Genomic DNA, 12,431 nt, shown 5'->3' with positions numbered 1-12,431 from the left:
CATATTTTGTGTCTTTTACTGTATCCTGAGAGTCTGCAGTAGAATCATGGCCAAAGGCTAATGTTTGGCAGAACATTTGCTACCATGATGACTGTTTCATTTTGTAACGTATGTTCCTCTTGAATTCCTTTAAAATTCATCTGTGCCAATAATCTGCCCTTACATGATCTTGTGATCTTCCAAATCACAATAATTAACTCAAATTTACTCAAGGAGGTTTGCATTTTTTCAACAATCTCTACAACACTGTACTTTCTCAGTCTAGGTCAAATCAAATCACAAATCAAGTCTTAAGTTTTTCAATGGCAAAGGAACTTTCTTGCCATCAATTGAGCTTCTCAGGCAGGACTTCTGCCTAAATTCAATACAATCTTATTATTATTTTAGATAGTATAATGGCAAAATAAAATTTGAAATCCTCCAGTGAATTATTAATCATTTTCTGACAAACAAGAAGCAAAATATGATTTCCTACTCCTGTTATTTGAATAGATCAGTAGAGACATAAATATTGTACTTAAATCCCTCCATCATTTATTGCAGTTGAGGAAATCTTTCTGAATCCATCCAGGAATCAAAGGGCCCAAGATGTTTAGACGATCAGTAGTGACGGATGGGACGGCCGCTGGCCAAGGTAAGCAAATAAGTGTGATCTCATAACATTCAGTGTCCAGATACTGTCTCTGCACAGCATCTTAACAGTTTATATTTGTTTTTTATTTCAAATTCTGAAAATATATTGGCAACACAGAGGTGACAAGCAACCAAATAAAACCAGTAATCTGGACATAGAGAGAAAACAGAGAATCCTCTGCTAGGATAAGTGAACATTATCACTCCTTAAATCTAAAGGAACCTTGTCTTGAATATATTTTTCTTTGTTTGAAAAAAGCTAAGAAAAAGTTCATTAATTTTACTACATTACGAAATTATCAAGTAAGATGCATCGTCCTTAGTGGTTGGGGAAGCAATTACAGCTACAAGAAATATATCCCAGATCCATGAAAAAATAAGTTAAAAACATATTTAATACAAGGCTATTATTAGTTGCTCTCCCTAAGAGACTGAAGTAATAAGATGACACCTTTCCAGGTCAGAATCTAACAGAATTGATTGAATATGGTTAGTAAGGGGATCTATTGGTAAGTATATCTAAATTCTAAATACCGTAAAACTTTTATTTTTTTATTAATAGCACTGGCTTTTATTTGCTTTAATCACTGAACTCAACCTGCCTTTATTTGGAACAGGTAATTCCCTTTGAGGAACTCTTTCTCAGCAAAGAATACTTTTAAATTGTTTATTTGAACCAGAATGAATACTACTTGTATAAAAATGTCAAATCAAATAGCAATTACAAATCATTAATTTGATCATATGATACATTGGTGCTCATGGTATGAACTAAAACGATTGAATTGTTGGACCCTGCTTTTAATTGAATTTTTGTATATTCATAACTATGTATTTCTGTCTGACTCTAATAGTTGATTACTGGCAATTATAAAGGTTACATTTTACTCAAAAAGACTGTTTTTTGCTGTAATACTATTCAAATCACTTTATTCAGTTAAGTTAAAGACTGCAATTTGCTCATTACCATAAATAGACTATACAATAGTGTGTACACATAGTCTATTCAAGGCCAACAGGAGCTCAAAAGGAGGTAGACACACATTTGCAGACTGATCACAACACAAACTGAGAAGCAGATGAACTTTATAGTCTTAATTTACCAAAGCAGCTCAAGGTTTGCAGCAGAATCACATATTTACCATATTCATATATAAATTCCGTCCATTGATAAATCATAGTACAACCTGACACGGACAGTCAAGAAAAAAATGTTTAAACAAATGCAGAAAATATTACATTGTTATTGCTGATATGATTTAGCCTCATTCGCCAAATCTAACAATGTATCAATTTGGCGCACCAAATGCTGCTGCAGTATTTCATTTCCTTCCCCTGAGTTTAATTATTTAAATCTAATCCATAAACCAATGCTAATGCCATGCTGACATATGCTGTCTATGCTCTTTAACATGTGCCTCATCAGGTCCTGATGCAGAGAATGGTAAAGAAGGTAGGCTTAGGGGAAAACAGAGAAGCCCTCATCAGTCGTCTTTTTTTTTTTTCACAACTGCTCACAAAGGCATGAAGAACTGATATGCAATGGATTTATTAATATACCATATGAGCGTACATACATGTGCGTGGATATGTAGGTGCATCGCTACATATCTGTCCTCAGGTTTAATTTTAGGCATGGATTCCCAAGAAAAAAGGTTTACAAGATGGTAGTCACTGAAATGTAAATGTATTGAACATGTGACACAGGAGAGTCTTCTATACCAGAGCTACATACATAGAGCTCTGAATGATAACAAACTGAGTAACATTAAACATTCTAATATGTCATATATTAGAATGTGTTTCAGCATGGTTTATGTGGGTGATGATTTGATTACAAAACAGCGACAGGTTTTGAGGATTGGATATGATGATGGTCATGTTTTTCATTCTTTTCTCTGAGTCAAATGTATTGTCACTGACATTTCATTTTCCAATGCTGACAGTGGGGATCAAGAAAAAATCTAAGGTCCCCGGGGTGATGATTACACAGTTTATCGAGACGCTGCCAGAGGGAAAGAGCCATCCAGACTTCACCCGAAAGCCGATTGCTTTGACCATTCAAGAGGGTAGGACTGATAGCATAAGAATTTAAACATTAATATCGCAAAATATTCCAAGGTGGAATTTCCATGATTCTGCATAATGGATTAGATCCATGACTTTTGTGCAATGGGCCAGTGGGAGCAGAGCCCTGCCATTCAACACCAAGACTCGTGTGTCAAGTCAGATACAATTAAACACACACTGACTTCAAATTAAAACCAGGAATAGTGATAGGATTATTAAAAGTATATGCTGTTATTTTGACAAAACAAATTCTCCACAGTTTTGCGCCAAGCATTCTATGTAATAGAGTACATTACAAATCAATAACCATAATAAATGACAAACAGGTAATTAAGTAAATATATCTGCATCTGTTTCCAGTTGAAGGGAAGAAGAACATGAGGTGACCTTGTCTGCTTTGTCTTTCTGCTTTTTTTTACAGGCAAATTTGCTTTTTTCAAAGCGATTGTCACTGGAGACCCGCAGCCAACAGTAACATGGAGCAGAAATAATGGAGATGTGTCTGATACGTCAAGATACCAGACTAAATATGATCCCAATTCCAATGAGCACACGTTTGAGGCAAGTGATACGGCCTATGAAATCACAGTGATACTATGCAGCAATATGCTGATGTAAAGGAGTGGTAAAAATATCACAGAGAAAAATAGATAAATAAAAATAGAAGGAGAGAGAAAAAAATGAAGAAGCAGCTATTTGATTACATTAATGTCTTCCAGTCTTCTGATCCATCAGTGTGCTTTGCAAATTACTTTTTCGACAATAAGGGGATTTCAAATTTGAAAGGAGCACACTCAACAAAGTCAGTTTAATAAAAATAGACTGGACACGTCTACCCACCCCATCCTGTCAACTCACTGCTGTTTGAGATTGAAAATGTAAATTAAAAAGGCACATCAAAAGGCCATCTACCAATCAAGTAGTGGGCAGAGCCTGTAATTGTACTAGAGTATTTCAATGGTATGTCATGTGATGCATGTCACAAGGATGCCTTCTGTATCTATTTCTCTAACTATTTATTACTGTACTGCAGTGATTTCCAACCAGGGGTACTACTGGAGTGGGTACCTCTGCAGCTGTCATGTACAGAAAAAGATTGTGGAATAGCTAATTTAGGAAAACTAGAAATGAGAATTTGTTTTAAAAAAAAATATATATCCACACTTTTGCCTTTTGGAGAAAAACAAACGTAACATAAGTTGGCATTTGTTTGATCTTCACAATGTTAATTGTAATAACTAAAATAGAAATAACAAAAGCAACAAACTAGCTATGATAGGCCGATTACACACACATCCCATCAACCTGATTGAGTTTTATCCAAGTCCTACCACATGCTGTGATTATTGTGTATAAAAACTAGTTAGCAAGTGACAGAGAAGTTGAAATAGATTTCTAAAAGTGACGGAAAATGGCTAAAAAATCCAGGTTGTTCCACTCGAAGTGGTAGAGGTACAAATGCAAACTGGACCAAACCTATTGAAAACCAGAAAAAATCGAATCTAAACGTGTTGATTGATGGCTACTTGAGCGGGTCTAATAGGGCTGTGGGGGTACAAAACAAAACAAAAAAACACTGCTATTTAGTTTGAAACATATTTACAGGCAACTACTTCACCCAAAGGGTCCATTATATTTGGCATGTCTTATATCTTCCAGATGCCAAATGTTAAGCCAGATCAAGCGGATACCTATAAATGCTTTGCCACAAATGAATTTGGACAAGCCATGGTCACAGTTGTTCTGAATGTAATTGAAGGTAAGGACTGTTTGCTTACTATAGATATGACAAATTGATGTAAATAATATTATTCAGTCATTTCATCTGACATTGCCTCAAGTGTTCTTCCAAATCTACTCCAAACCCTTGAGCATGTTATACTAATTCCCATACATATCACTCTGCAGTCCCTCTTGTGTGTTAATTTCATGATTGATTCAAATTGCAAGCACTATATTTTCCGCTTTCAGTTGGTTTCAAAAAGAACAAAGTCCAACAACAACCAGCTGAAGCCGTTGGTGGGAATTTTAAGACTGTACTAAAAAGGAAAAGGTGGGTTTGCATTACATTTGTTAATGGATCTACTGTGATCTACAGAATTCTGTTGCTCTTTAACTAAATGCACCCTATTTTTATTTCCAGTAAGATCCGTCCTAAATCCGAGCAACCAGAGAGGAAAGATGGAGAGATTGATCCTAAATTTTGGGAACTCTTACTTAGCGCTGACAAGAAAGATTATGAGAGAATCTGTTCAGAGTTTGGAGTGACTGACTTTCGCTGGATGCTCAAGAAACTAAATGAAATGAAGAAAGAGCGAGAGGAAGAACAAGCTGCGGTGTGTCATTTGTGATATTTGGGTGCTGATTTGTTTTTTTTGTTTGTTTTTGTTTTTTTCTGACTACAAGCTTTAAAGTTGACTATACATCCGTAGATACATTCACTCCAGTAACAAAGTAATTCTGTTACAATTAATGTTCATTTGCATTATGTGTTTTTCTCTCTTTTTCTGTTTGTGTACCAGTTTGTCAAAAACTTGTCTAACCTGAAACCTATTGAAGTCAACCCTGATGGTATTGCATCCTTTGAGATTGACATGGACCTTATTGACCCAAGCAGCTCTATATTTATTTACAAGGTTAGTGTAAAAACAAAATTATAACTCTCCTATATATAACAGCCCTACAACACAATAGGCCAGGAAGTTAGACAAATAAATTAAGAAGAGTCATCCTATAACTGTGTGTACACAACGCTTAAAGAAGCACTTCACCCGTGGAAACATTAATCTTTATTGAAAGTGGGTTATATATGTAGTCGAAATGTAACATAAATTTTGAATTTGGTGCCTATTTGACCGAGAAAAGAGTGTTTGTAGTCTCACCACCCCTTCTACAAAGATAATGGAGACTTCCTGGCTTCCAGTGATACAAATGACGATTTTTACATCATTGGACAGCAGGACAGTGCAACACTGAATCCGTATTGGGAAAATGAGGGAATGGTGCACGACCATTCAAAAATATGACTGGGTTTCTAACGATACAAAGCTTAATGCAAATGGGTGAAGTGTCCCTTTAATGTACAGTATATACTAGACCTTATGGCTTTGAGTTTTGATGAAGTGCAGCTACGATGCTTTCCGTTTTAACTTAAATGAGGGGCATTTCTCCAGCTATTATCTTAAAGCTATGTTATGTAAGCACAATTTGGAGCATCCCAGAAGGAAATTACAAATTACATTGTTTCTTTCCCCCCACAGGATGGTGTAATGGTTCCATATACAAAGGAGCTGGGAGATAAGATGAAGCACAGCCTCAAACAAGTGGGGAGAAAGTATATTTTTAGTGTAAGGGACCTTATGCCAGACGATGCTGGACTGTACCAATTGGATGTAGAGGATGTGAATATGTTTTCCACAGATTTTAAAAGTGAGTTTTATACTTGCACACATGACGAACGAGTAGCCCTAATTAAAGCAAAGGAAGACAATGTGTTTGATGCATAACACAAATAGCCCTAGATACAATAAATAACATCAGCTGTGTCTTTAATAATTATCATTCATGCAGACAACAGTAACAAACTATTTTATTCTAAAATAAATTGCTTTTTTATATTTCAGTCCCCATGGTGGATTTCTTGGTGAAAATTCAAGAAGTGAAGGCAATCGAGAGAGAAGATGCTGTTTTTGAATGTGTCCTGTCAAATCCCTTCTCCAAGATTTTGTGGTTTGGCAAGAATTTGCCACTGGAACAAGGCGATAAATATGATATCCAGGTTTCAGAAGACAAGCTCATTCACAGGCTGGTGGTCAAAGACTGTATGGTAGTAGACAAAGGAATTTATTCTGCCTGCGCGGGAATAAAATCTTGCAACGCATGGCTTATTGTTGAAGGTAAGATATTATTCTCCACCAAAACACTAACTGATATTGTTCAGTAATGGATAATGATAATAGTTTGTAATGGATAAATAATGAGAAAGAATATGATGCCTTTATCTTACCACTCATTGCTCTAGAAATTACAAATATACGAAATTCACAGTCAATAGATGTTGCACTATATTACAGCATTTCAGACCAAAACAAATGCATTATGGCCCACGCGACTTCACAGACAAAACCAATAATTTGACCATGTAGATGTATGTCCAAGTAGACAACACACTTCAGTCAGAACAGACACAAAATAAAACTCACCAAATAGATGTGAAAATATTAGCAAAACTTGCTGTCATGGTAGCGGCACATAAGCTAATCCTTGGGACAAATTCTCCTGTTGAAGAACACCCACTAAATGTTCTTGCATGTTTTGCCACTGACAGGCTCAGATTGTTATTATAAGTGTGTGACAATATTATGGAAAGGATCTCTACAGAGATATTGCAGTCGCTCGCTTCCAGACTCCATACACAAAAACAGTCATTTTACCGTGCATATCAACATTGTAAGTTCATTCAAAGTGGAAAGAAACAAAACTCTCCAACTCTGGTTTGGTAAAAAAAATAAATCCTTACTTCACCAACAAAAACGAGAAAAACAGCTGTTTCAGTCGCTTTCCTCAGCTAAAAACGGAGGAGCATGCATGCACAGCCTTATAAACAAAGCACAGAGAGGCTTGGATAGCAGCACAGGGACTGTGACATAATTTTATCCTCGGGACACCATTACTGCACTATATCGTTACATAGAAAATAGTTATTTCTGCTGTTTGATGTCATATATATCCTTTAAATGCAAATCCTTTTTTGTTTTTCCAATTCAGCTGATAAAGATGCGCCAAAGGGCAAAAAATCAGCAAGGAAAACAACAAGGGCTGGCGGTTCTGGGATGGATCTGCAGAAGGTTGCCCAAGAGCAACAGGCAAAATTAGAGAAAGAGAGAGAAGAAAGGAAAGAACAGATTAAAGTTGCAAAAGAAGCTGCAGCAGCTGCACCTCCTCCTGAATCCCCTCCAGCTACAGCTGGGGCAAAAACAAAGGCACCAAAACCTGAACCAAGTAAGAATGTCGACCACAAGGTTTATGAAACAGAGAATTCACAGATATGAAGGCCATATTGGCATGACTTATGTATTACAAAAACTCCTGAATTGTAATTATAGATTAATGTGATAACCAAAACTATAATTCCTGACATGAATATTGATATGTTTATGTGGTCATTCATGTTTATACTTTATGATTAATTTGCTTGACTTATGGAACCACTTTCTTTAATTTTTAGTAGGGTGTTCACCGTATGGAAAAGAAACTCGCTGTCTGTAGTATTATTATTGTTTCATAATCTGTTGTGTTATAATTGTCTTGTTGTGTCATCTTTATGTGTGTATACCATCTGAATGTTATAGCTCATTTTATTTTGTTTTTGTTTGTGTGTTCTTTCTCTGTTGTTTTATTGTGTTTATAATCTTATATCACTTCTACATCATCTATCCTATCTTTTTTCTTATTCAATAAGTGTTCAACCCATTGATCTTACTCTTCCTGTGGTGACCCATTTCAGTTTACGCTCTCCTTAATGTATGCCCTTGTATCAGTTTAAGTAGTAATATTCTGGATTTCTCACCTCACATAGATCATTAACGACCATTTCTGTTCCCCAATCCTTAGACATTAGCTTCCTTTATAATTTAAATATATACAAATGAAGAAAGAACGTCTGACTTCACTGTATCCCCCCACGTCTGAACTTTGGGTTCTGAGTTGCACCTCTGGCTGGCATGTTTACCACTGTAACAGCTATTTGGATTCATATGAAAAAGACTACACTCTGAACCATATTTTATTTTTTGGACAAAAAAAAGCTGATTTCTCAAGAGACAATTTGTTTAGAGAAAACTTTCAAATGACTCAACCCAATCCACAACTCTCTGGCTTCCTGTAAGTAGGAAAAACACCTTCAAAAAGGTATGACACTGTGGAAGGCTTTAGGAAATGGCATCAGAAGTAAGTATATAGGAGTTGTAGAAACTGTACTAATCAACAGCAATGGTAAAATGAGGGAGTAATTTACTACATCAAGTTTAAATTACTTACTGCTGTTATTGCTATTAGGCCAGCCAGTGCCAGTGCCGGTGCCGGTGCCTGTGCCGGTGCAGGTGCAGGTGCCGGTGCCTCAGCCAGAAGCCGATGCCGGTGAAAGGCTTGATCAACCACTCGCAGACGCAGGAGGTGGTATGCCAGATATTGAATACTAAAAGTACAATAGTAACAAAGATATTAAAAGACTAATAAAAAACTAATCTTTAGCAACATGAGTCAATATCTAATCAAATTATAACTTTCTCTTTAACATCCGAGTTCTCTTAAATTACCGTAGTTGCACCTAAGTCAAATTCGAATTCATAAATGAGAAGGTGCGAAATAACAAAATAAGGATTCTTTATAACCAGCATGTGGAAACACCATTTTTAATGTACTACTGATCCAAAGACTCTCACTATTCGAACAAGTCTTCTTAGAAAGTCTTGTGAGCTGACTGGGCTTCTGTTAACGTTTTTAATTATGTTTGCTTTGTGCTTGCTTTTGATGTCATTAGCTCGCTTTGTAAAATATGTTTATCATAAACTTTTGAACCAGATCACACTTATCTAAAATTTAAACCATGCACGGCATTGTGATCTTATGTGTACCGAATTTATTAAAAACAAATAGGTTGTCAAAGTTATTATATTCTTATTTCCTTTCCTACTATTACTTACCTTACTTTTTTAAGCACAAATGACAGAATTCACAGGAAATTATTGATATTCATGAACCATTTAACTACTTTATCTCAACAAACACATTAATTAGTAGAAATTAGATGCATACTGTGTATGTAGGTAATTAATTTATTCTTGTGTAGTTTTATTCATACAATAATCGTACATATAGTGCTAAACTGAAAGCTTCTGCTCATGAATATGCAAAGTGGAGAGTAACTTTGTTTTATGTTGCCCAGAGCCTGGAATTACCTGTGGACTCTCTGATATTTATGCTCTTCGTGGAAATCCGGCTGAATTATCTGTAAAGATGAACATGGACCGTGATGGGTCCTGGTTTAAAGATGGAGAGCAGGTAAAGCAGATGAATTAACAAACGTCCTACATACTTACAATATGTACATTTTACAATTTGGAAATGTATCTGACATACTCATTAGAGTAAAATGTAATTCCTGAACTGTCAACATTAGGTAATGTAACAAAGAAAAGCATAATGTTCTCCATGTCACTTTTGATTTCTTAGTTAAACTCGGGTGCAGGGCTCAACATAAAGAAAGATGGAACCTCTCACAAGCTGACAATTCAAAGCTGCAGAGATGACGACTCTGGAGTTTATCGTTTTGTATCAGGGGATCAAAATACACAAGGAAAGGTCACTGTTGGAGGTATAATTTACTCCCCTTTATTGTTGAACATATATTAAATGACACAACAGTTCCTGTGTAATACACTAATTTAAACTGTGTTTTTCACAGATGTACCTGAATTTGACCCAGACGACCTTCACAAGTTCTCCAAACCTGTGATCATAAGAGTGGGCCAGAACGCTGCTTTCAAGATGCCCTTTCCTCCTCAGGAGTCTTTGGTGGTCAGTTGGTTTAGGGATGGCACTGAGATCAAAGACGGAGGAGGAGTTAAGATCGTGAGGGAGCCCAATCACAGCCGGCTGCTGCTCAGAGACTGCCTGCGGACAGACGCAGGGGAAATAAAGATCCAACTCAAAAACCCATTTGGGTCTGTGGAGGCCATATCTCAGCTTATTGTGCTAGGTATAAAAATAGATATAGCTCATGAGAAAAGTCAGAAATTAACTCTCTAGTAATTGTTTACTTCTACATTCACCGCAATGTTCAGAGTTAAACACAACTTTCACCTTACGAAGCATCACATTTGCGCAACTACATTTGAACTCTATCGTTACAGATCGACCAGGTCCACCTGAGGGTCCAGTGGAGACTGTTGAAACCACCTCATCTATCATTGAGATTAAATGGAACCCTCCCAAAGACGATGGCGGCTCCGCTGTGACCAACTATATTATAGAACGGCAGCAGGCGGGACAGAATCTGTGGACAAAACTTGGGGACGTCTCAGCTGACAAGACCTCCTTCAGAGACAGGAATGTGACTCATGGAAAGAAATACAACTACCGCATCTATGCAGAAAACCCTGAGGGCCTCAGTGACACCCTGGAGACAACTGATAGCATTATGGCTGGCATAATGAGTGAGTGTAGAAAAAAAGTCTCATTTAGCATTCCTCAGCAAATCCCTGTGTTAATCTCCCTCAGGTTGTAATAAATGAAAATGCCTCCGGATAGGTTTTGTGATTGCTTTAAATCGTTTATCACCGGCACTATTTAGTCACTGTATAACACCTACCTTTTATCTTTGCTGTAATAGTTTCTCTATCTCCAAGAGGAATAGTTTGCAATATCCTGCAGTAATAACATGTAGATGTCCTTAATTTATTCCACGTCTTTAATTACTTCTAAATTATTAATAATGAGCTTACTTGATTAATTAGAAATGTCATTCCTTAGTACTCTCTGGTCCACCTGGTGCCCCCGAAGTGGTGAGTGCCACTAAGTCCTGCATCAAGTTGACCTGGTCACCTCCAGAAGACGACAGAGGAGTACCGATCATTGGTTATCAATTGGAGAAACGAAAGAAGGACACAAATCAGTGGATTGCCCTGAATGCTGTTAATGAACCAATTAAAGGTCTGTCAAAAAAATATATGCACTAAAGTTTTGATTAAAGGAAAATGTGCCTCTTTTTCCTTATTCTTTTTTTTCCTGCAATACTATTAATCCTATTTTCAGATGTGAACTACGCAGTTAAAGATATCACTGAGGGAGCAGAGTATGAATTCAGGGTTTCAGCAATCAATGAGTCAGGATCAGGAGATCCAAGCCCTCCCTCTCAAATGGTGTGTGCAAAGAATCCCAACAGTAAGTAGTTAACTTATTTTATTTTGCATATTAATGATTTGTCCAGAGTAATGTTTGTTTCCTGTCTACATTTCATGTTTTGTGTGTTTTCAACCAGTGAGACCTTGTTTTAAAGACCCAGAAGACTTCATTGTTGTCAGAGCAGGAAATTCTGCACGCATCAAAATTTGCTATGAGGTATGAATAAGCCTGAAAGTTGCTATGTTTTACTGAGCCTTACTTCTTCTTCGAAAAAAAATATTTTTTTTTTCAAGTCAGTTCGGTATTTCTGATTTTAAAATCCTCTATTCCAGCCATGTCATATTCTTGAGTGATGAGTTTACTACAGTGTGACATGCCGACATTTGCCTCAGACTTTATCTCATTTATCCGATATTGGTATCCCCAGGCTGAACCTCCACCTCAGATCACTTGGCTGAAGGATGATGAGCCAATATCCCCGTGGTTTCATATCATCAATACAGATGGAATGTCTCAACTTGTTATTCCCTCATCAAAGCGCTCGGATTCAGCCATTTACACTATCAAAGCCAAAAACTCTGTGGGTGAGGCTTCATTCGACATTGAGGTTAGAGTCACAGGTAAGGACAGTTAGCGCAGAAAAGTTGTGGAAACTAGTGATATTTCAATAGTGAAACTACGGGTGGCAATTATTTTGCGCTGCTATTATTGTTAGTATTATTGTTAGTTAGACAATCCTCAGGTCTTTAAATGAGTAATTCATTTGTAGAGAATTACATTTCATTGCTCGCTTTGTCTTCCACTGGCCAGAGTAGAACTTCATT

The 12,431-nt window shown here is 36.7% G+C and overlaps 1 protein-coding gene across 1 annotated transcript in view; it reads left to right on the top strand.

Moving 5' to 3' along the window:
* Positions 1 to 588: 588 nt before the first annotated feature.
* igfn1.4 (immunoglobulin like and fibronectin type III domain containing 1, tandem duplicate 4) overlaps positions 589 to 12,431 on the top strand; it is a 13,476-nt gene continuing 1,633 nt past the window's right edge. Inside the window, exons 1-20 of the mRNA XM_035661771.1 lie at positions 589 to 634; positions 2,060 to 2,086; positions 2,580 to 2,702; positions 3,125 to 3,264; positions 4,363 to 4,462; positions 4,675 to 4,756; positions 4,847 to 5,039; positions 5,226 to 5,339; positions 5,964 to 6,132; positions 6,327 to 6,599; positions 7,471 to 7,704; positions 8,761 to 8,880; positions 9,650 to 9,765; positions 9,937 to 10,078; positions 10,169 to 10,462; positions 10,617 to 10,919; positions 11,236 to 11,415; positions 11,518 to 11,646; positions 11,744 to 11,823; positions 12,035 to 12,227. Coding sequence (XP_035517664.1) covers positions 589 to 634; positions 2,060 to 2,086; positions 2,580 to 2,702; positions 3,125 to 3,264; positions 4,363 to 4,462; positions 4,675 to 4,756; positions 4,847 to 5,039; positions 5,226 to 5,339; positions 5,964 to 6,132; positions 6,327 to 6,599; positions 7,471 to 7,704; positions 8,761 to 8,880; positions 9,650 to 9,765; positions 9,937 to 10,078; positions 10,169 to 10,462; positions 10,617 to 10,919; positions 11,236 to 11,415; positions 11,518 to 11,646; positions 11,744 to 11,823; positions 12,035 to 12,227 — 3,058 coding nt within the window. The remainder of the gene's footprint in view (positions 635 to 2,059; positions 2,087 to 2,579; positions 2,703 to 3,124; positions 3,265 to 4,362; positions 4,463 to 4,674; positions 4,757 to 4,846; positions 5,040 to 5,225; positions 5,340 to 5,963; positions 6,133 to 6,326; positions 6,600 to 7,470; positions 7,705 to 8,760; positions 8,881 to 9,649; positions 9,766 to 9,936; positions 10,079 to 10,168; positions 10,463 to 10,616; positions 10,920 to 11,235; positions 11,416 to 11,517; positions 11,647 to 11,743; positions 11,824 to 12,034; positions 12,228 to 12,431) is intronic.

This window comes from Morone saxatilis, unplaced genomic scaffold (genome assembly GCF_004916995.1).
Source record: "Morone saxatilis isolate NCDOM2014 unplaced genomic scaffold, NCSU_SB_2.0 Contig18, whole genome shotgun sequence".
Classification (NCBI taxonomy): domain Eukaryota; kingdom Metazoa; phylum Chordata; class Actinopteri; family Moronidae; genus Morone; species Morone saxatilis.
Note: the sequence above shows the minus strand (reverse complement) of the source record. Positions and strands in the feature narration are given on the sequence as shown.